Source organism: Dromiciops gliroides, chromosome 2, assembly GCF_019393635.1.
Source record: "Dromiciops gliroides isolate mDroGli1 chromosome 2, mDroGli1.pri, whole genome shotgun sequence".
NCBI lineage: Eukaryota > Metazoa > Chordata > Mammalia > Microbiotheria > Microbiotheriidae > Dromiciops > Dromiciops gliroides.
The window spans coordinates 126,522,711-126,547,794 of NC_057862.1; the positions used below are offsets into that span (position 1 = coordinate 126,522,711).

Consider the following 25,084-nt stretch of genomic DNA (forward strand, 5'->3'; position numbering starts at 1 on the left):
GTAGCCTGTACAAGAGCTGGTCTGCCTCAGGTCTTCTGCATTCCTCAGATCTCTAACTCAGAACTTCTGTTGAAATTAACTGGTCTCTAGGGGAGGGGATCAGAGGATGAAGGCTATCGTCCTGTATTCTTTTTAAGTCTAGGAATTTGATAGAGTTTAATAATCAGTGTGATATGGTAGGGACCTGTATTTAGGACTGGTCCTTGCTTAATGAGAGCTTTGTGACCTGAGGAAGTCATTTATTCTCTAATGATGTCCATTTACTTTTCAGTAAAATGAAAAGATTGGAGGAAGGAAGGAAATAAGCATTTATATGCTACTTATGATATGCCAGGGCAGCTAGGTGGAGTAGTGTGGACAGCGTGCCAGGCCTGCAGTCAGGAAGACTCATCTTTGTGAGTTCAATTTCAGCCTCAGACACTTATTAGCTGTGTGACCCTGGGCAAGTCACTTAAACCTGTTTGCCTCAGTTTCCTCATCTGTGAAATGAGCTGGAGAAGGAAATGGAAAACCACTCTAGTATTTTTGCCAAGAAAACTGCAAACAGGGGCATGAAAAGTCAGACATGATTGAAAATGATTGAACACAATAGGCCAACCAGAAGAAACCACTCTCAAACTAGGAAAATATCCTTTGTTATAAGAAATCAAGTGCTAGCCAAAGTATTTCTCTAATGGTTCAATCAAAACTGCAGGAGTTTTTGCTGGAGGTTAAAGTTTCTCCTGGATTCTGATATACATAACTAGAGATTTTCAGTCTCACTAACATTCAAAAGTTTAATGGTATTCTGAGAAATGCACAACATGTTTAATAAATTGCCTTATGCCTTGTAATAATTCCTGAAATAGCTTCAACAACTAGGCATGCTCCATGGGTTCCTGAACCAATAAAACTAGGTCAGAGGTAAAAAATCCATGGCAAGTTTTATCAACTGGAGGGGAGAGAAACAGCTCTCACAGGATATACAAAGGCTGTCTAGCTAATGAATGACATCATTCTGGAAATCCCAAGCACAGGGTTAGCAATGAGGATCACAGGATTTCAAGGATAAGACATGGCACAGGTAGTAGGAAAATGCAAAAACAAAAACCCCAAAACTTGATAGCTATAATGAATGAATTATTAATATAAAGTAGTAATTCCAGAACAGTTCATGAAAAAGACAAGGAAGCCTGAAGTAGGGAAGGGGCAGGCAATTTATTACTTACGTTTATTCCTCATAATGACTGTGGGAAGTGAGGAAGTGTCATGCGACTGAAGGTTTCCTTTGGGTTGCTGGGAAAAGAAATAATGGAATTAAGTTTGGCTAAAAGAGAAAGGAAAGAAAACTGTCCATCTGGGCTTTGTTGAATGGCAAATTTCATGAGAACTATCAACCAAGCAGATTAATGCTTAGGGAATTATATTCTGGGGAATTCACAGCGAGCCTTTTTAGTAGTATGATACAACAAAAAGAACATAAGCAGTCACTGATGAAAAGAACACACTTGACATAAATCTCTAGGCAAAAAATAAATGTACTCACAAACAAAGAAAGCATGACTTTTTATCCCTAAATATTAGTGTGGCAGCTAGGTAGTGCACAGGCCTGGAGTCAGGAAAACCTGAATTCAAATCCAGCCTCAGAAACCTAGTAGCTGTGTGACCCTAGACAAAGTTTTCTAAGTCTTTTTTAGGCATAACTTTGTTAGCCTTAGTTTCCTCATCTGTAAAATTTAGCAAAGAAGGAAATGGCCTTGGGCAAGTTATTTAACCTCTCTGGGACTCAGTTTCCTTATCTGTAAAATGAGGTGATTGGATTAGTTCTTTCCAACTCTACACTTATCATTCTAGAAGCCTTCTACCTATATGATCATTTTCCAGGAAAACTTAAGAATAACTGCATCACAGGTAAGGCAAGCACTGATAAAATGCCTTAGCTATGAATCATCACAGTGTTGCTGCTGCTGCTGTTGGTGTGTGTGTGTGTGTATGTGTGTGTGTATAAATAAAACTGTACAGTTCTTTCTGACAAGGAGATAATACAGAAGTATAATATGACTAGAACCACAGGAAACATTAACTCATAATCACCACCAAAATATACCACCCTATCTCAAATATAGTAACTATATATTAGCCTTTGAGAGGCAGTATAACACAGTGGATAGAGAGCTGGTGTTGGAACCAGGAAGTTCTGAGTTCGAGTTCTGATTCTGACAAACGGGTGACGTTATACTAGACAAATATCTTTAACCTCCCAGTGATCTCAGCAACTAAGACCATAAACTACAGAGAAGCATCTGCATTGGTACAGGGAGTTTCCTTATCTTGGAATTCCCTGTACCAATGAAATTCCATGTCCAGTCTCTATGACTATTTTCCTCTATTGGTCTTGTTCATTTATTTTTTTATAGGCCATGCAGAGTGCTAGTAGCTTTAGGCACCACCAGGTATTTTTTTCCTCTTCTTAACATGACCTAAGTAATTTGTTACCCTAAGGAAAAGTGATCCCATTATAAACAAGAGGGATACTAAACTACTCTCAAAAATCCAAGGCACCTGATCTTTCCTGATAATGGTTAGGATACAAAGAGTACAAACAGCAGAGAAGCTGAGTATATAAATTAAAAACAAAACAAACAAATCTATTGGATCCTTCAGGCAGAAATATTAAACATAGATATATATGTACATATATTAAAAATTTGAGGTTATGAGAGCATATTTTTCTTTTTCAAAAGCTAAAACAATTCTGTTTAAATTAGATAAGCAAATAAAAGAATTGATTTACCCTTTTGGGTAGTAATTTAAAAACAGGTGATGACTCATCATATCCCCCACTCTTCTCCCCAAAGGGGAAAAAAACTCCTTTCTCCACAAGTGTTTTTGTGATTTGACTGATTTGACCCCTTTCAGTCAGAAAGGCCTTACCTTCATTTTGACCTTTGCACAAGAAGCCAAACTTTCTCTACAGCCTTTGTGGACAAAAGCACCGCAATCTGAAAAGAAAACAGGATCCAAGGTCACAAAGAATTTTTTTAAAAGCTCAGGTTCACAAACCAATGCTTTCTGTTACAAAACTGCTTACATATTCCTAACTCAAGCCTCCCACACTTTAGAGTCCTATGCTTTCAGCAATCCTCAAACCGTAGTTACAGATTGTATCCTTTGGATACACTGTCTCTTCTAGGAACTAGTCATATGATGTCACAAAGCTGTGAAAAACCAGAGCAGAAGGAACTCCTGATCAACAAAGATTACAAGTCTGGAACGTTACAGGCAAGAAGTAGACAAGTGTCCAAAGGCCAAAAATTCTGTGCTCAATTCAGATGTCACAGGCACCAAATAGAGAGTCTCAAATAAAGAAGATGCAGACAAAAAAGGAACCAAAATAAAACACCAAATAATTTGCATGACTGTACAACAATCTACCTTCAGGTGTCCTGATGACTTGGCTTCCAGGCAGACAAAAGACCCAGAGAGGGGCCCTCAATTCACTAGCCATGTTAAGGAAGTGTGACTCAGAAAAGTGAGAGCATCTTAATTAGCAAAGACTAGACTGCCAGTTACAATGAGAACGATTTTGATTTTTCGTTTCATTTCTTAGACTCTCCTTACAGACGAAGACTTCATTTCTGTTCCTTGGAGGAATCATCAAGTGTTGCTCTTGCTGTGAGGCCACCAACAGCATTATGAAAAAGGGCAGAAAGATAGGCAGACACAGCAGAAACAGATAAAGCTTCATCCCCAGGGACACACTACGTAAGCATCCCTCACAAAAGAGAATCATATTCAGGAAATCAATAACAGACACTGATTATTAAGCAATGATTTCCAACTTATCCCAGAGGAAGAAGTTTATTCACCAATTATGCTCAAATGTTAAATGACCTCAGCAAGCTATTTTTTTTTCCCTTGGGGACAAGGACACAAGAGATAGAGAAGGGAAAAGTGTGCTTGCCAGATTCCAGCCCCAGAATCTGACCTCTTCCTGTGCCTGATATTATTTTTGCAAATATATTTGTAATAACAGCTTAATTGTAGTGTACAGATATAGGATTACAGGTCAGGTGAACTGAATTTTAAACTTGACTCTTCCATTAACTATGTGATGGTAGGCAAATCACCCTCTCTAGACTTCAGTTTCCTCATCTATAAAATAAGGTTTGATTAGATTCTCTTGGAGGTCCCTATCACCTTTAAAATTCTACTATTCTAGGGGCAGCTAGGTGGCACAGTAGATGAAGCACGGGCCCTGGATTTAGGAGGATCTGAGTTCAAATCCGGTCTCAGACACTTAACACTTACTAGCTGTGTGACCCTGGGCAAGTCACTTAACCCTCATTGCCCCACAAAAAAAAACAAAAAACCAAAAAAACCCCAAAAACAAAAAAATGATTATGGAGTCCCTCTTCAGTTTTCTCTTCTCCTAGCTAAACATCTCCAGTTCTTTTCTTTTTTTTTTTTTTAAGTGAGGCAGTGAGGGTTAAGTGACTTGCCCAGGGTCACACAGCTAGTAAGTGTTAAGTGTCTGAGGCCACATTTGAACTCAGGTACTCCTGAATCCAGGGCCGGTGTTCTATCCACTTCGCCACCTAGCTGCCCCATCTCCAGTTCTTTTAACTGATTTTCAGACAACATAAACTTAAGGCCCATCACCATTCTGGTTACCTCCTCTGAACATTCTCCAGATTTGTAACATCCTTCCTAAAGCCAGAACTGAACAAGACCCTCCAGAGGTGCTCTAACCAGAACAAAGCACAGTGGGACCATTACTGGAATATTATCTAAATGCAGCCTAAGAACCCATTAGACTTCTTAGTTAACTTATCAATATCAAGCCTTCAGTCCACTGAAACCTCTTCTCCTCCCTACCTCCCTCCACCCCCTCAACTCAACAGAAGCAACCACTGTATCTTTAGCTGAAGTTTGCTGTTGCTAAAGAGTTAGAAAGGGTCATTTTTTTCATAGTAAAGTGGCCTTACCAAGCCAAAAAAAAAATCCATCAAGGAAAAAGACTGAAGCTGCTCCTTGGTGATGCAAACTCCAATTGAGTCAACCAGACCAAGTGAATTACTAATTCTGGGATTTTCTAGTAAGAAATCTTTCAGAAGTCCATCAATAGATTCCAAGTGTTAGGATATAAAGCACTTTGACTAATAAGTGAGGCATGTTATATGTACAGTCTAATACCATCACTGAAAATAGTAATAACCACATTAAAGGGAAAGCTGGTTGAACTTAGAGATTTCTGACTACCTCTCAGCTGAAGGGACACACATATATATTTGGGATGGGGGGGCGGGGCTATGGGAGTTGAGTGACTTGCCCAGAGTCACACAGCTAGTAAGTGTCAAGTATCTGAGTCTGGATTTGAACTCAGGTCCTCCTGAATCCAGGGCCAGTGTTCTATCCACTGCGCCACCTAGCTGCCCCCAGGGGCACACATATTAAAGAGGCTTTCCATAGCAAATGTTTGTTCCTTTATTTACTTCTTCAGTATACTGAAGAGACAAACAAGTAATGATTTCTACATCAAGGGGAGGCGGGGAACAACCCACAGACAGGAACAGGACATGCATGCTGGTGGTTTGAACTTCTACCTCTGCAGGCCTAAAGCTAAGTCAAAAGACCCTAAACCTTTTAATCTGTGGTCTTCTTTAGTGGGTCAAAAGCAAAACCAATCAGATGGGTATGTATACCTTTGTTTTTGCTCTCTTTTCCTTCAGCGACCTAATAGGCTGATTGGAACTCCAGAGCTCCACTGTGAACTCAGCTTATTAACATACTCTACTCCATTATAACTCTCCATCCATTTTCTACATGAAAGATGGAATAGATACAGGTACTCTTTCTCTAAGGCATGAACAACCATCTTGTGAGTATCTTGTTTGAACGAATGACTGGGAAAGAAAAGGAATAAAGCATTTATATAGTGCCTACTCCATGCCAGGCACTTTGCTAAGTGCTTTAAAAGTAATTTTTCATTTGATGGCTGGTTGCTCACTACCCTTCCTACTATTCTCCAAAATTCTCTCTGCCTCCGTTCTCTGCCCCCGACTCTTCAGGTCCATTCAAATGGCTGAAATGGGGAACTGTATGATGCAATATTTTTGTTCTATAACCTAATTTTTTTCTTGCAATGGGCCTCATGCAGTGATGCTGCTTATCCCCTTTTCTGTCTTCTATAGCTTAGTTCTTTTCACTCCAGATAAGCCATCTCTAGTACACATCCCATTAACCTCTTTTTTGCCCCACTTTTCAACCCTCTCTCAGCTACCTTGGATACGTTAATTCCTGTTAATTCCACAAAATAACTTTAATCACAGCTAGTTATTCTAAGATTAGCATTAATAATTTAGATAAATTTATATTTATAATAATTTAGGGAAAAATTATGAACTAAACAATGAATGTCATCAACTTCTAAGATTCTTGACATTATCTCCAGTTAGAAGTCTCCCCTTTCAAAAGCTTCTTAGACCTTTTAGGCAAATCTTCTTTCCCTCAAATCTCAATATTCAAGTAACTAAGCAATTTATACATTTTGTTGGTTTCCTATTTTCTTTAATTAATGATGTTGCAATTTGCATTGTTCTCTTTTATTTCACAATACAAGTATACATTTCAACCAGATTATGAACGGACTAACCTGGGAATGTAACCAGTATTTAGCATTGTTTCTGTGGGAAAATGGGTTCCAAGTCTCAAACAACCAATTTGCAGACTTTTTTTTTTTTTTTTTACAACACAACACCAGCAGTTTCTAGGCTGGGGACTGCATGTACTTTCTTTCAAGGCTATTTCCAATGCTCTGCTGCAATCCATTTGGCAAAACTGGAAGGTTTTGGCAACATTCAAAGTACTAATTTAGGGGTATAAAGTAGCCTAATGAGTCTGATCTGTGACACCAACTGATTGAGCACAAAAAGTAAAAAGGATGTTAAGTTATTTTAAACAAACTGAAATTTTCTCATGAAGTTGCTTTTCTAACTAAACTAAGACTCTCCCACAAAGCTGCCAGTTAAAGACATTCACTGACTGGCTTCTTGCTGTACTGTGATCACAAGCCTCACTTAAATAAATAGTGGAAATGGAGTCTGCTCAAAGACACTCAAGCATCCACTTGAAAGGCACTCAACTTGTTACCAAGTTGTCCTGTGCCCCACTATGGTAGAAGGTTTTAGTGCTCTGTGTGGGTGATATAAAAATAACAACCTCATTGACATAAGTCAGGGTCATGTGGTTGAAACCCATGCTCTATTTTTTTAGGAAAAAAGACAATTGGCAAGAACAAAAGAATTAGAGATAAGTCTAAACCATTTTCATGTCCACTGCCACAATCATAGTAAGTCTTCAAAAGAGGTCAAAGGAAAGTTGCCTGGCCAACTATTTCAGATTTCCTAATAGAAATGAATGTTTTTGCCTTCCAAAGGCCTTCTCAAGTAGTGTCTAAAAAAGGTGGTTTATGGGAATAAAGCTGGCCCAAGACTGGACTTCTGTAGACTTCAAAGTAAATAACCCATTCCTCCTTTCCACCTTCTTCCATTTCTTCATAAAAAAATATAAAGGAGAACATATGGCACTTTTGACAACAAATTTTTAATCTTCTTGTAATAAAAAGCTTTAGTGAATATTATAGATGGCTGTTGTCCTCCAGAAAAAAAAAAGCTCAGCTTAAACCAATTTAGATCTTTTTAGGAAAGAATCAACTCTGCAGAAGTAAAACAAGACTCAGGTCAAGATGCACAGAAATTATACACTATGAACACTAAGGGACCGTGATGGTTCTCATGAGTCATATACATTCAATCAGATCCCCTAGGTGAGAGGTGTTTTCCTATCCCTTCAGGTGTGAATTTCTGACTGTGTCAGTTTAAATCATAGTTATCTACAATGGGTGTGGTGAAAAGTTCTTGTCACAGTTCTTCCTGTTAACCAATTTGGGAATAAGAGTCTACCGTTAATACATTTTTTTGTTTCCCTTGCTTCTGAAGGTCATGGATAGTCTACAAGGATGGAAATATACAACTTCCCCTCTCTTTCCTGTCATACCCAAGGAAATACAAATAAACAAAACAAATCCAATCCAGGATAAACAGTATAAAGACAAAACAAATATATTCTCTAAAAGGTTTCCTGCAATTCACTATTTTAATATTATTATAGGAAGTGAGCAAGATTGCAAAGTTTGATTTGATAAAGTCCAGATGCAGAGGTATGAAATATGTTCCTAAGGGTGGCACAGTGTATAGAGCACTGGCCCTGAATTCAGGAGGACCTGAGTTCAAATCCAGCCTCAGACACTTGACACTTACTAGCTGTGCAACCCTGGGCAAGTCACTTAACTCTCATTGCCCTGCCCCTCCCCCCCAAAAAAGAAAGAAAGACGTTCCTAGTAGTGAGTGCATCAGCCACACACATAACTGATGTGCAAAGTAAGAGGGAAAAAGGTCTAAATCACTTCACCTAAAGTGCCTAGAATAGCAGTTTTCTGAGTTGCATATGAAAATAAATACCAACTTAGAATCTAAACAGAGCTCCTTTACTGCTTGGGTCCGAAATTTGAAGAGCTCTTCTTCTAGGTGCCAATTTCCTAACTAAATAACATGCCTCTTCTCTCTTTGGAATCTGTTAAATGTATCTTGTTCTGATGCATAAGTAATACATTCTCAGTGCCAGGAATTCTCTTTTTAGGGAGTTGCCTTCCTTTACCAGAAAAAAAAAAAAGGTAAAACCCAAACAAAGCACAAGCCTTTCCTATATTTTTTGGATTCTAGCCAGGCAAGTTTTTTTTTTTTAATTTTAGTGAGGCAATTGGGGTTAAGTGACTTGCCCAGGGTCACACAGCTAGTAAGTGTTAAGTGTCTGAGGCCGGATTTGAACTCAGGTACTCCTGACTCCAGGGCCAGTGCTCCATCCACTGTGCCACCTAGCTGCCCCACCAGGCAAGTTTTAATCTAGAGAACTAATGGATCACAAAAGTACTCAGAAGCTGTCCATACAACATATAATAAATCAACTGTAACTAGAGGGCCATTTTACTTCTCCCTAAAGTAAACCACAAAGGAACCACAGGGAAGAGTCAAAAAACTAGAACACAGCTGATCCACTGGTTTGTAGCCCACATTACGTTTTCTAAATGCAGAATGCTTCAGGACAGTGAGAAAGAACAACTGATGTGACAAAGTAAATTTTAAGCAGTGCAGAATTTTAAAATGGATGGATTTTCCTAGGTCACCAAATCTTAAAGCAAGATTAGTCTTGACACAAGCAAAGCTTCTTCCTTCAAGTCTTCTCTTTAGGTCTTTTGCCAGATTAGAATGTTAAGAATCTGTTTATCCAGCATGCATTATATTTTTCCTACCTTTGTTCTTCATAGAGAACTTCACAAGCACTGGACTCTAATTCCTTAGTTCAAAGAATCATATTTCCCTTTGTGTGGGTCTGTAGCCCAGAGCTCTTCTCTTCTCTCTATACACCCTTTTTTTCACAGTACTCTCATCACAGCACTCCTGGGTTTAATTATTATCTTTAAAAAGATGACTCATAGTTCAACTTGTCTAGCCCTCAACTCTTTCTTGAGGTCCAGTTTTGCAATGCACAATACGTGCAGGACATAACCACCTTGATGTCCCATAGGCATCTCAAACTCAACATGTCCAAACTTTACTATGTTCCAAGAACTTTCCCCTCTTCCTAGCTTCTCTATGTCTCTGGAGGACACTACTATCCTTCTGGTCATTGGTGACTCTGCCCTCTCACCCAAGAACCTCACCACCTGGCCATAACTGTCAAGTCTTTTCAATTTTACCTTCACAACATTTCTCATCTCTGCTTTTGTCTTTCCACTAATATAGTCACTACACTACTTGAGTTCATCAGTTCTCATCTGGGCTATTGCAATAGCTTCTTAATTGGTTTCTCCTCTCCAATCCAACTTCCATGGAACATTAAAACTTGACATTTCCAAAGCAAAGATGTGAAAATATAAATTCTCTCCTTTAGAATCTTCAGTGACTCTCTATGGCCACCAAGATAAGATACAAATCTTTGGTTTGGCAATTAAGGCTTTTCACAATTTGGCTGCCTATATATTTCTAGACTGATTTCATAAGATGCTCCCTCATTCATTTTACATTCAAGACAACCAACTTATGTGCTGTTCCCTGGAAATAATATTCTCTCTCTCTTCTCTAAGCTATACTTCTCTCTTCCCCACAATCTTTCTTCCTCCAACATACATACTCTTCCTCACATTTAAGAATCTTTACTTTCTTTCAAGACAAAGATCAATTATCACTTTTCACATGAATCCTATATTGATGTCCCTACATGTGAGTGTCCTCTCTTATCTCTGACCAAAGTCCTTTTTACTTACTTCATATATATTTTGCACTTCTTTCTCTCCCCCCACATACACATGTATATGTATGTATTTCTGTGTGTGTATACATATATGAGTACATATGTATGTGTATACACACCCCTTATGGGCTGGGTCTATTTCATTTGGGTCTGTCCTTAGCACAGTGCAAAAAGTAGGCATTTAATAAATTCCTATTGAATTAAATAGAGTATCAAAGTTGGAGGCCATAACTTGATTTGCAAAATGAAGATTTTAGAATGGATGACCCCTGAGGTACCTTCCAGGTCTCATTCTATGATCCTGTGATCATCTGGACAGAATGGAAGAAAGTAAGCTAAAAAATGGTGCAGGTCATATAGATATTGTTAAGGGCTAAAATTCTAGCTAAACTGTCTAAACTATTTAATGAGTGGTCGCCAATAAATTATAAGCTTTAGCAAGAGTTAGATTTTTAAGCATTTATTAAGGAGAATAAGAATTTGATAAAGAGAGAGAAAAAGGCCTAGATTCCTATCTATTAAAGGGAGAGGACATTTCTAGCTCCCCTCTCCACCAGCGTCCTCAGGAAAGAGCCTGAGAGCGAGCGCCAGTCTCTTCCTTCCTCCTCCGACTAGCCCGCGTCACTTCCTGATGCCAAAGAAAAGACTCTTGGTCTTGCCCTCAAAGACCTTCATTCATGGGCGGAACTCTTCTACAGTAAGTATCCAGCAGGTGGCGTCATTCCAATCATTACAATATGAAACTAATTGAATGGCCATAACCAAAGAGTAGTCATTACTAACTAATATAAGTAATAGTAGTCATTACATAACTAACTCATAGCTGAACAAGAATTTCCTATATAACACGTGTCATCCAGATTTCACTTGGAGACCTTCAGCAAGGAGGGATCCTACTACTTCTGTGTGTGTGTGTGTGTGTGTGTGTGTATCAATTGGGGTTAAGTGACTTGCCCAGAGTCACACAGCTAGTAAGTGTCAAGTGTCTGAGGCCGGATTTGAACTCAGGTCCTCCTGAATCCAGGGCTGGTGCTCTATCTACTGTGCCACCTAGCTGCTGCCAACCCTACCTCTTAAGACAACCATTCTACTTTAGGTCCTCATTTCCTTAAGACAAGCCTCTTACCTCTTTGCAATTTTCTTCCATTGTTCCTAGGTCTAACCATAGGCTTTTAAAAAACATGACAGCCCTTCAGACATCTGAATACAGTTAACCTGACACTTTATGTCTTTCCTCTTTTCCAGATCTACACCCCTAGTTACTTCAACCAACTCTTCCTTGGTAATGACTTGAGCTTTCACTCTTCTGGCTGTCTTCCATGGGATACTCTCTGGTTAATCAATATCTTTCTTAAAATACGGCAAAAACAACTACACACAACATTCTAGGGGTGACCTGATTAGGTAAAAGAAGACCCCCAAGTCCTGGATGCTGTTCCTCTTTTAATAGTATCTAAAATAACATTAGTCTCTCCTACTGATTCATATAAGCGCAGTTTCGGTGGTGGAAGGACCCTGTTGACCACTTAGACCAATTCACACTCAAACAAGAATCTCCTTAGTGATATACCCCACAGATGATTCTTTAGCCTTTATTTAAGAACTCCAACAATGGAGAGGGGAGGCCCATCCTCTTCCACAGTTGTCTATTCCACATCTGAATAGCACTGTTAGGAAGTTTTCCCTTGCATCAAGCCTAATTCTTTGCCCTGAAAACAAACAAAATAAGTCTAATTTTTCTTCATACTGGTGGTTCTTCAAAAAGCTGAAGACAGCTATTAACACTCCTAGTTCCTTCAACTAATCCTCATATGACATGGCCTCAAGACCCTTTACCAACCTGGTTGTTGTCCTCTGGAAATCTCAGCTCATTAATGCCATTTCTAAAATATGATGCACATAATAGAATACAATATCCCAAATATGGAATGACCAGGGAAGAGCACAATAGGACTTTCACTTCTTTATTCCTATAAGCTAGGAGTCACTTAATGAAGTCTTAGGGAGCATTAGTTTTCCTGGATGCCATTTTTCATAATATCGACTCATACTGACTTGAAGTATACCAAAACTCCAAAATATTTTTCAGATGAGCTTTTTAAAAAAATTATGTTTCTCTCCTTTTACCTGTGATGATAATTTTTCTAGAGTCATGTATAAGACCACATTGATACCTATTAAGTTTCTTTTTAGCGTTAACCTACCATTCTATTGGCATGACTGATTCTGTCATTTATTGTTAGCTATTCCTTATTTGTGTTACCCATAAAACTGACAAGCATACCTTCTCCTCTCTCTTTCTCCCAATCACTGAGCTAAGCACAGATCCCTGGGGGCATTCCAACTTCCTTTCAAGGGGACAGTGAATAGTTAATGACTACTCTTTGGGTATGGTCATTCAATTAGTTTCATATCTATATGACCTGCACCATTTTTTAGCTCACTTCCTTCCATTCTGTCCAAATGATCACAGGATCATAGAATGAGAACTGGAAGGCACCTTAGGGGGTCATCTATTCCAACATCTTCATTTTGCAAATCAAGAAACTGAGGATCCGAGGTTGTGACTTGCCCAAGGTTACATAGTGGCAGACTTGGGATTCAAGTGAAGGTTAGTTGACTCTAAGCCCTGTATTCTTTCTACTATGTCACACAAGAGCATGAAAGACTTTATCTAATGTTTAGCCAAAATCTAGATAAACTATACATATATGTATAGTTACTTGATCAACCAGTTAATTAACCCTATCCACAAAGGAAATAAAGTCAGTCTTTTGAAAGCTGTTCTTGGAAAGCCATGCCTACTTTCTATGATGAATGCTTCCTTTTAAAGATGTTCATTAGCCATTCTTTAAATAATACATTCTGGTTGTCACTTGGTTCCTATTTATTCCTAGTTTCTGTGATCACAACCATTTCCACACAAGCTAAGATTATGGTCTCGATTTGGCCCAGCAAAGATCCAAAGGGAACAAGAAATTATTTTTCATTAAAACAACAAGACTACCACCAACACCTATTGCTTTTCTAAGAACTTATACTCATTTAAAGTAGATGATATCGGGGCAGCTAGGTGGCGCAGTGGACAGAGCACCAGCCCTGGAGTCAGGAGTACCTGAGTTCAAATCCGGCCTCAGACACTTAACACTTACTAGCTGTGTGACCCTGGGCAAGTCACTTAACCCCAATTGCCTCACCAAAAAAAAAAAAATAAAGTAGATGATATCTTTGAGAAGAGAGATGCCATATGCAGCATTATAAATACTGTCATCAGGATCAGGCAAATGAGCTAAATGCATGGATTTGGCATTAGGCCCTAGAAATTCACAAAATGGGGCTATGTTAATTCAAAAGGGAAACTATTTTGTTTTTCATCCCAAAATAAATCATTTCCCTAGACGTTAATGAGTAACTAAAGGAAGAGTCAGTTTCTTGAGAATCTCAGGAAGATTTTGAGCACAGTGAAGGGAATGAGGAGAGGTAAGAAAGTGAGTGGCCCATAATTATTCACACTTTCCACTTCCTGCCAGGATAACACACACTGTGCTCCATACAAACAAACTTCCTGCTGGCTCTGCTCTTCAGAAAGCTAGAGACAATAGGGCGATTCTGTCCCTTTGGGAAGATTATTGTTTATTTTTCCTTTCTTCTCCTATCTTGATTCCCCCTCCATCTTTTTTTCCTCCTCCTTTCATTTTTACAAGAAGCACATTACACATTGTCATTCAATGACCTTGCAGCCATCCCTGAATGCTATGCTCTCACCATCATCTCTAGGGAGCCTTGTGACTCTTGAGTGACTTGCCAAGGATTGCACTCCAAAGGATAACTATGTTTATTTTCTGAACCATAGGTAAATTAACATAGAGATTCATAGGGCCTATTAAAGTGACACCTTTTGGCTTCTCTGATGCCTTTTAGTTTCAATTTCAACATCCTGCACTCCATTTCCTTTCTCTGGTAAACCAGGGTAAATGAGATGAACTATATTTTTAAAATCTCTATTAAACTGTTTACCATAACAAACTATAAGCCAGAGGACCACTGGGAGAAGATGCATACACTTATCTAAAATAAACTGATATGGTTGGTAAAAGAACATTATAATTCATGAAACTGTTTGCTTCCAGAGGAATTACTGACTCTTAAAATTCTCTTAAATCATTTATTAAGATTGCTCCATGGTTATGCATTTGTGATTGGTAGAAGATGTAAAAACAGCTATTAGAAAAACCACAGCTAATCAATAACTTTATGTCATTAAAGTTGTCACAAAAGAGATAGGGCAATGCAAAATCATCCTTTTAAGACCAAAGCCTTAGGGGCAGGTAGGGGGCATGGTGGATGGAGCACTGACCCTGGGGTCAGGACAATGGAGTTCAAATCCAGCCTAGACTCTTACTAGCTGTGTGACTCTGAGCAAGTCACTTAACCCCCATTACCTCAACCCTCCCACAAAAAACAAAAGTCTTAAAATATTCTTTGTTTAGTTTCCCCCTACCATAGAACCTTAGGATTCAAAGCTGAAAGAATCCTTCAACTGAGGAGAGGAAGTCTAACAGAAGAACGAGAATGAGCCTTTCGTGTCAGAAGACCTCGTTTTCAGGGGCAGCTAGGTGGCTCAGTGGATAAAGCACTGGCCCTGGATTCAGGAGGACCTGAATTCAAATCTGGCCTCAGACACTTGACATTTACTAGCTGTGTGACCCTGGGCAAGTCACTTAACTCCAAATGCCTCACCAAAAAAAAAAAAAAGAAGACGAAGAAGACCTCGTTTACAGTCCTGGCTTTGCTACTTACTGGCCATTTATCCATGTTCTGTCAAAAAAACCTTTCTGAGCTTGAGTCTTGAGTCTATAAAATGGGGAGGACGGAATTTCAGAGTTGGAAGAACCTCAAGAATCATATAATCTTACTTATTCCTGAGAAAGAACTTCTACAACATGCTCATCCAACTTTTTCCTGAATACCTCCAAAGAGAGGGAAATAACTGGTGCCTGAGGCAGATATTTGGGACAGCTTGGTTAGGAGGAAGTTTTAGCTCATGTAAAACCTAAATTTGTTTCCTTATGACTTTCATCCAGCTCTAAATTCTGTCCTCTGGTAAGAAGTAGAAGAAATCTAACATATCTTCCAGGTAACAATTTTTCATATATTTGAAGATGGTTATCATGTCCCTTCAAGGTCTGGTCTTCTATAGGATAAATAACCCCAGTTGTTTAAACAATCTTTATATGGCATGAACCCAAGATATTATAATTGTTACACTACCTGATAGGTTGCCATAAGGAAGGAAAAATAAAAAATAATTAGTGTTATATGAATGTGTACTATTAATTCTTTTTATGATAAGTATTATACAACCAGCACCAATGGTTCCCAAGAGGGTGCTCTGGCATTGTTGGGTACCATGAAAATCGACATGGGTTTTTATGGATTCTTTTCTGGAACTTTGCTACCCCTTGCTACCAAGAACAAATATCCATCTATCTATCTACCCATCTATCTCTATATAGCTGGAAGGGACCTCAATTGTCATTTAATCCAATCTACTCATTTTGCAGATGAGAAAACAGGCCTCTTTGGACATGGAGCTCAAGTCAAACTCCCTTTTAGGACTTAACAGCCTAGAAAATTTCTCTTTATATTTTTTAGAAGACAAGATGCCAATAAAAAACAAACAAGGATTTAGGATTGGCTACATTCAAAAAGGTCTGGAAACCAGAGAAAGTCATTATAGTGTATCCTTAAGACTTTCACCATTTTTTGGTTCTATTTAATTAAATTGTATTTATTCAGAGTATAAATTGGGAAAGTCACACAGAAGTCTAACTTTCTTAGAAACAGTGAAACGTCCTGAAGCCTGGGAGAAAAGGTTGAGAAACCAAAGGGCTAAATAATGGCTGTCCAAGGAGTTCACCATGCATCATATCTGATTGATTATTTAGCAGAAATTTACTTATCCCCCTCATGCTGAGGGACTGTTTAACTATTTTGAGCTAATTTGATCTAGACCAAATGCCTGGTTTTTAGGGTATAGAGCAAAATCTAAATACTTTTACTTAGAAATGACATATCTAAAGTAATGCCTATCTCTCATCTTTAAATTAAATAACAAGGAATTTTGCCTGATAGCAAATTGTATGTACGAGACCTCATTTGATGGTAACAACAATCCAATGAGGTACAAGTATCGTTATCCTATAAAATAAGCCAAGAACAGCGACTTCCCCAACATCACAATGATAGCACTGAACTAGATAATCCTCAAGGTCTCTTTCGGCTGTAACCCTATACAAGTCTCAGTAAGTGTTCAGATTAGATTAGATTCATTTCAAATCCAAATTTCTTTCCACAATATCACATCATCTTTTTAAGAGATCTGAACCAAGGACTTTGAAATCATAATAAAGCACATTAGTTACTTCCATCTATAAATAAAATGGTTCTTCTGAAGGTGGACTGTGTTGTGTGTTTTTTTCTGACTTAAAGATGGCTTTCTTCCTTGGTCCTAACTTGTTATACCATTTAATTCTCTCTTCTTTCAGTTATTTAAACTATGTGCCATAGGATGAAAGGAGCTGAGGGGGATAAGTGCAAAGGGAAGAGATGTAAGAAGAAATCAAGACTAATGTATCTAGAAAGAGGCTTGCCACAACTTCCCTCCCTGGATCTATAGAGGAAACGAATTATAATGTAAAAATGAAAACTTGTGGAATCCACCCGCATTCCTTCTTCTAAACAAGCTAACAGTAGTCACATCAAGAAAAAAAAAAATCAGCATATTAAACTCTTCTCAATGCTGCTTTCAAGTTGACTGTTGAGCTTCTAGTGCTAACACCACTTAGGGGGGAAAAATTACCCCTAACTTTCTGTTTTATTCCAACCCTAACTGGAACTTTTAATTCAACTATCAGAACATCTTATGCTTGTGCCAATGAATGAAGACCGCATTCCACCAAAATCACCAATGGACCACACACTGAAAACCAGTTTCAGGCCACTGGATAAGGTCTAGAGGGACCAACTGTGTCTTGATAATACTTTTTTGTATCTCTTATGGTTCCCAGCATGAGTAGTATATCTGTATCTTTTAATGGCTTCTCACTTTACCTTCTTGGGCCCTTCATCCATCAGTGGCTAAATTTAATGGCAAATTTGATTTGTTTGCAGCCACCCAAAGACCACTAGCATAGACAGCTATAATTTTAGCCCATACTAAAAATAACAAAAAAGACTTGAGCCCAACTTTTCTTGTTTCCTACTTTATAAGACCCTCAAAAAGAGCCTATAAAGAGAAATGACTCAACATGTTTCCAAAGATCAGATATTCCAGAAAACTTCAACTCTGGATGGACACTGAAGTTATATTATCAATTTCACAATGTAGCATTCCTTACCAAAGAATGAATGTCTCCATCCACTGATTACCCCAGATAATCCATTTAGTTTTCAAGTCTAATTAGGAGGTGACCATATAGAGATAGCAAAAGGTAAATAACAGACATTTCTCAGTTGTATGTTCTACTGGATTCTGAGCTCTAAAATAAAATCTATGTTGTCTTTTCCCCAACTAGTCAGATTAGTGTCTCTCTTTCCTTTGGTAAAATTTTTCAGGAGAAATAAGGAAGACTTAATATCTTAGTGTATCACCTGGAATCACTCAGAAGTCAATCGTAGATTAAAGGTAGGTTTTAATACACAACAGGAGGCCAATGTAGTACACACATGCTAAGGAAGGTATTATTAGAATTAACAAACCAGAGTAGACTGGTCATTACCATTTACTAACAGTAAATTAGTAGAAATGTGTAGTTTTCTTTTAAAGTTATTGAAGGAACAATTAGAACACACAGCTGCATGTAAGAAAACTAAGTATAAAGTGCGAAGTCTTCATTTACATAATTTTGAATAGATAAGAAACCAAAACAGGACACCTTCAAGAAGCCTTGGCCCCTGGAGGATCTCCCCCATGCAAAGTCATTTCAGAAACAGAAGAATGCTGCTTACTTGCACATGTGTAAGCATCTTTGTTGGTGAAAGCTTTCAGACAATGGCTGCAATTGATTGGCCCCACAACAGGGATGGAAGCAAACGTATGTCCGTTCAACATCTTCTTATCCTTTTCTTTCTCTTTGGAATCTTTCTCTTTCTCCTTAATCTTGTCTTTGTCCTTCTCCTTCTCCTGCCAAAGGAAAGTGCCATTAGTTTCTCACTCACTTAGGCCTTTAGGATAGCATGCCATCAGAAGTAAGGAAAGCATTTTGTGGAGAGATAAAGGGCACGTAGGTGGTACAGTGGATAGAGTGCAAAGCTTGGAGTCAGGAAGATTCAATTTCCTGAGTTCAAACCTGGCCTCAGACATTTATTAGCTGTGTAACTCTGGGCAAGTCACTTAACCCTGTTTTCTTCAGTTCCTGCCCCGCCCCCCCCTTAATAGCTGCCTGACATGTAGTAGGTACTTAATAAGCATTTTCTGATGAACTACTTCAGCTACCAAGCAGAGCCATGACTAGGAAAGGGTGTTACCTTGAAGGTAACAACAAAACTGGCCAGCAGAAACACCCCATTTGCCTTGCACAGAACAGGTTGCTACCATAAGGTTTTTGCACTCTACAAACCCTCTTCCTCCTTCCAACACATCCCCCCCATCACTGTCAACTAACTTCCTCCTTCCTATGTCTTTTCATGGGGTCAAGGACCAACAGCTGTGCCATCAGTCAAACATTCTGAAGGACAAGGCACCTCCTATACCAGCATGCCTATACCAGGAAATTATCTTCCGGGTCATATGTTCCTCCATTTCCACCTTACTGGTCCTGAACACAAGAACTCTTAGGTACAGTTGTCAAGAGGCAAATGTTCTAGTCAGATGCTGCTCAAACAGGAAAGTGCCAAAGCTGATTTCTCCCCACTCCTTAGAACCCTTAAGCAGAAAAGACCTGGGGTTAGGGTGACCTTAGGAGTCATAACCTAACCTTCATATGAATAAAAATGCAAAATGGTGAGGCTAGGGTAGCACCTGGTAAAAAGAGGGAAGAATAGGACAAGCAATACCAAGAATATGTCAAGTATTAGCAGCCTGGTGTGACTTGCATCCTCTGCCATCCTAATCACTTTCTGCCAACTAGCAAGTTCTTTAGTAGGTTTTAAATGTCTAAGGGATAGCTTAGGGGAGCTGTCATTTATATGCTAAAGTGAGTGAATTTAATTAGATTTATCTAACATCACTGGGAGCAGCCTATAGTGTAGACAGGAGTTTTTCTTTTGGGAGGAAATGAAGAGATAATCTTGGAGCATGGGGCACAGTGGAGGAGGACATGCCCAGATCAAGTGTGGGAAAAGGAGTTTTAGGCAGTTAGAGGCAGCAGAAAAGCACTGTGTACTTGGGGAATGAGAGGGAAAAAAATAATATGAAATAGTTACTTAAAAAGATGTTAAGAGGATGCCTTAACAAGGTCAGCTAGAGGGCTGACAGTGTGGAATGGAGTCAGGAACACTCAGACACTTACTAGCTTTATGACCCTGGGCAAGTCACTTAATCCTGTGTGCCTCAGTTTCCTTAGCTATGAAATGATGTGGAGAAGGAAATGGCAAACTAATATCTTTGCCAAGAGAACTTCTAATGAGGTCATAAAGAGTTGAACATGACTGAACAACAACAAAGAGGATGTCCAAAGGTGATATCACCTACCTAGTGATTTTACATGGGAGCAAACTTTCCTTTTTAGTTTTCCTTTCAACTGGGAGTTGGTCCCTTCCTTTGGAAAATAGGGTCCAAGTAGGGAAGAGGCACTTTCTTATCCTTAGCATTCAACTGTAGTGGTAGGAAGAAATGGAGGACAAGGAGACTAAATTTGCTTCTCTGGTCTTAGGAGACTTTGGGCCATTCCCCTAATTTTCTGCCTGACTGCACTTGAGATGATCCCCATTCTCAATTCCTTGGTGACCAAAGTGGATGAATTTTTTGGCAAAGCAGACAGTGCCTGGTCCAGGTTACATGTATCAAACTGAAGATGTGTTTGGAACTGTTTTAAGTGATGCACAGCTAGGTGATTCACAGTGACCACTGCTACAAATTGGATGGGAGGTGACTTGAGAAGCATCTGAACCTTTCACATGGGGAGCTATGTGGATTAGACTTGGAAAAGTTAAGACTTGCAAAATTTCTTTGAGTTCCACTGAGGTTCAAAATAAAGACACAATTCCCTTTAATATAAAGATATACTAATAATGTAACAAGGATCTATTTTATACATATGTCTTCTTTGGTACTAATGCAATGGAACGAAAAGGAATCCACTGGATTCCAGGCCCAAATTCTTATTGAAAAATGGCTTTTGGGGGCAGCTAGGTGGCGCAGTGGATAAATACTGGCCCTGGATTCTGGAGGACCTGAGTTCAAATATGACCTCAGACACTTGACACTTACTAGCTGTGTGACCCTGGGCAAGTCACTTAACCCTCACTGCCCCACCAAATTAAAAAACCCCCCAAAACCCCAACCCCCACAAAAACAAAGAAAATGAAGAAAAAAAGAAAAATGGCCTTTATTAAAGTTATACTAGTAAGGACATTTTCATTGTAAGAAAAACTATTACTATGCTTTTGTGAATACTACTAAGTTCTAGGTTGCTGTCTTTTAATTTTATTTGTGGCATATGACTGCCTTTAAAAATTTTTTCACTTGCAAACCCTTAGTACTTCACTTCCCCCCCCCATCCCATTTTACTGATATAGATAGAACAAAATGACAATCATCACCCAGGAAAGTTATTAATAACAAAACAATATTCTCTCCCTTTGCTTAAAACCCAAAATAAATCTACACCTAGAGTATTTTATACATTGTTCTATTCTTTCCATCTTAAGAACTTTCCTGAGAAAGGCAATTAAAGGACCCAAAGAGTTGATGAGGCCTTTACATGATTTTGTATTTAACCAAAGAAGTTTTCATGATAATGCATACCATCAAAACTAAGAGGAAATATCCGATGGGTATTAGAAAAGAGAAATTAATGGAAAATAAACTTTTAACAGGTTATCACAGGACAACAATAACTTATGGTACACAGCTATAACCTGAGGTTGACACCATGAAGGTCATCTGTACCCTAGAGAGACAATTTTCCTTGATATTATTGTCAGAGACAGAACATTCCGCTAGATAATTCAATGAGTTACCCAATATTTAACATTTCATAGATTATAACCGAATTTGAGGAATTTGGATGAGCTGCCTGGGCAGCTATGTGGAAATTAATAAGAACTGTATGGTGCCATATGCATGACTGAAAAGAGAAGTAATTTTTAATTTAAAAAATTACTAGAATTGTTGGGATACGCTTTCCTTTAGTATGGAGATTGTTGTGTTATATACACTTATGTGTTGCAGTGGGTATTTTACTAAAAGTGGATGTTAAAAATAACAACAGGTAAACACTAGAAAACTAGAGGAAGACTGTCAAGTATATGGTTTGGATCATTTTTGTTGCTGATTATTAAGGTACATTTATAATGGAAAGTCAGAGGGCAGAGTGATACTATGGAACAAAACTACAAATAAGAATGCAATGTGAATTAAAAAAAAGATAAACTGCTTCAGTTACAAAACAGGAAACTGCTCTGAGCAGAAAAAAAAGCAATTCTTACCATACACATAAATGTAATAAAAATTAACAATTTTTAAAATGGTGTTACTTTATTGAATCTCCCTCTTTTCCAAAAATTTTACTTTTTAGTGTTTTGCTACATGCAAATGTTGAAACAAAAAGCATCCTCACACACTCAGTTCTCAAGAGCTATAGTGTATTTATAATTAAGAGTTATAAGACATTTGCAATGACAACTAGCTGTTTACATCCTTACAATGCTACAGTGCTGTTCAAACTTTAAAAATTAAGTTTCTTCACCCTCTATTCTTCTCAATAATCCCCCAAAAGGTTAGTTTTCTTTCAAGAATCAGAAAACCTAAGCTTCACGTCTTTACTTTATGTGCTTGCTTATTCGGTTTTTGTGTTAAAAAAAAAAAAAAGCCAGGCTCTTACCTCCCCATGTTTTGGTCCTATAAGTCTCACTGTTATGAGAGGGACTTCATGAAACCGACCCCAAATTACCGACATAATTCTTCCCTAAAGACAGGAAATCTGCTCCCTGAGAAGGAGGAGCTCATGCCTACAGGACAGAGCAGATCAGCTTCAAGCTGCCATTAGAGAAAGTATAAGAGGAAGCCGGAGACTGGTTGAGAAAGAGAGGGGAGGGTTGATAAAAGCCTGTTTCCTTGAAGACAATCTTAACTATTTGGATGCTGCTAGTAACAACGTTTAAAAATGATATGGGAAATGAAACAAAACTAATTCTCCCCAACATCACTCAAGCTTGGAAAGACAACTTGGTCTGTTTTTGTTTGTTTGTTTGTTTTAACAGCATTGTGCTGATGATCACTTTAAAAAAATCTCTTTGAACTAAATGCTTCATTTTATAAAACCAGTGATTCCTTTAGGAACCCTCTTGGTGAATCATCAGGCTTTGGCAAAGGGGTAATCTTTTTTTTTTTTTTTACAAGTCTGATTTTTCATATTATTACTTAACTTTTTCACCTACCAAACTTCCATATTTTGAAATTAAAAAAACAAAAACAAAAACAACCTCTTCCCGAGGAAAAACTTAGTGTTTGAAAAGAGATGAACAAAAATCTCTATTAGGATGACAGTGGAGGAAAGTGATTTTTTTTAAACACAAATGATCACAATTATGAATCAGGAAAACTTAAACTTTCTTCCATTTGTTTGTGATGAGCAATTCTGTCATATAGTGAACATAATAAGAGAACGTATAATTGAATTTATTACTACAGCTAAACAAGCAGCAGCATGTTATACAGGGCATAGAACTGGACCAGCAGCCAGGAGATCTGAGTTCTTGCCCTAGATCCTACATTAACTCACTGTGCAGTCTTGGCAAAGTTCTATAATTCTCAGACTCAATTTCTTCTTCTGGAAGATAAAGAGATTGGACTAAATGATGTCTAAGGCTGCTTCTAGTGTTGACAGTCTGATTCTAGTGCATCACTTTTCAAATACTCATCCATCAGAATGACAAGCTGGTGCTTACCAGCCTTATCTGCATTCATTCCTCTTTAGGAAAGCATGTGTTAGAAGAAATGCATGACTTGCCCCCAAATTACCAAGTGCTTCAGTAACACTGGGATTGTAACCCTCTACTCCCAAGTATTTTGCTTAACCTCCACTAAAAATGTCTCTTCATAATTTCAGTGGAAGGAGAAAACTGACTCACCCAAAGTGAACCATGATGTATACAAAGATTTCTACAGGTTTAAAAAGCCAGCAACAAATATCATGGGCTTTTCAGTACTTTGACTCAAGTAAAATTAGTTTGAAGAAAATTGTATGTAGAACTCTTTCTCAAAGATCGCAGAAGACAGAAGCTGTAACTGGGTCTTCTTCCTGTTATACTTCCTGTTTAGAGTGCTAGTGGCCTCCTTGAAATCTCATGCTTTTTCTAATGACTTTTTGTCAGTTTTTGTTAATTCCCAAAGAACTATATTAAGATTCACTGATTCGGCAAATCAAGTTAGAGTAATAAATATGTGGTTGCACATTAACATTTTTTAAAAAAAGAAGATACATAATAACACAAATCAAATCAGACTCTTTTTAAGTAGAAATCTCCAAACTACCCCTAAAGATTTTCTTAAGCAATCTTAATGAATACTATTTATATTGATAGTTTTAAAATGACTTTTAATATCCTTACTCATCACAAAAGGCTGCTAATACATGTTATTTTTAAAAGTTATTTTACAGATGATGAAAGAAATCTCAAACCGACTAAAGAAAAAAGGAAGACACAAGGCTATTTAAAAGGTGATTCAAATGATGTGACCTTCCTTACATTTCAGAAAATTATTAACAGACTCAGAAGTGGGATATTTAGATCTTGATTTTCTATTCCATTGCTTGGACTGGGAAAAGGCATGCTGCTTTTTTTGTAATGTTGGAAATAAAGTCACTGCTGCTGGACAAACCTATTTTCATTTAGAGAAAAAAACTCCTGATTGGGTGACCAAGATGCAAAGCACCCAGATACTTATAAAAGTCCAGTCCTTAGAAGGTCCCATATCTACTCCTCATATCCTTCCCACTAACAACTTCTGCTTAGGGTGGGGGCAAAAAATACAACAGTGAGTTCCCTCCGCAGGCAGAAGTACCAATGGCAACCTCTAAGCTGGGAACTATAACTGTAAAACAATGTCTTGCAAATTTCTAAATTTACTAAGGACAGGGGACTACATAGAAGCCAATAATAGTGTGAAAGGGCTTGTAATTCTGAACTAGGTATTTCTTTTACAATTACGTTTCAGACTTTCCATTGCTTGAGGCAGCCTGGCCTCTGATGACCACACTGTGAAGACTGAAGACACAACACACACACACACACACACACACACACACAGATGACCACACTGTGAAGACTGAAGACACAACACACACACACACACACACACACACACACACACACACACACACACACACACACACACACACACACACCCTCTGAGAGGAACTTAAGTCAATTGCACAATAGTGTCGTAATTTCCAGCAAGGTCAACCAGTGTCTTATTTACTCAAATGGTTTCTGTCAGCAATGATGCAGACTCAGTTCTAGTGTAATTCTTCATCCTCCCCACTACTCCGCCCCCTATTCTCAACCA

General features: G+C 38.3%; 1 protein-coding gene across 2 annotated transcripts in view; it reads right to left on the minus strand.

Annotated features, from left to right (window-relative positions):
• AKAP13 (A-kinase anchoring protein 13) overlaps nucleotides 1-25,084 on the minus strand; it is a 393,887-nt gene that overhangs the window by 32,836 nt on the left and 335,967 nt on the right. For both annotated transcript variants that reach the window (XM_043982253.1, XM_043982254.1), the window contains 3 exons: nucleotides 18,361-18,535; nucleotides 2,914-2,981; nucleotides 1,209-1,275 (listed from right to left, as the gene is read on the minus strand). In XM_043982253.1, the coding sequence (XP_043838188.1) occupies nucleotides 1,209-1,275; nucleotides 2,914-2,981; nucleotides 18,361-18,535 (310 nt within the window). The remainder of the gene's footprint in view (nucleotides 1-1,208; nucleotides 1,276-2,913; nucleotides 2,982-18,360; nucleotides 18,536-25,084) is intronic.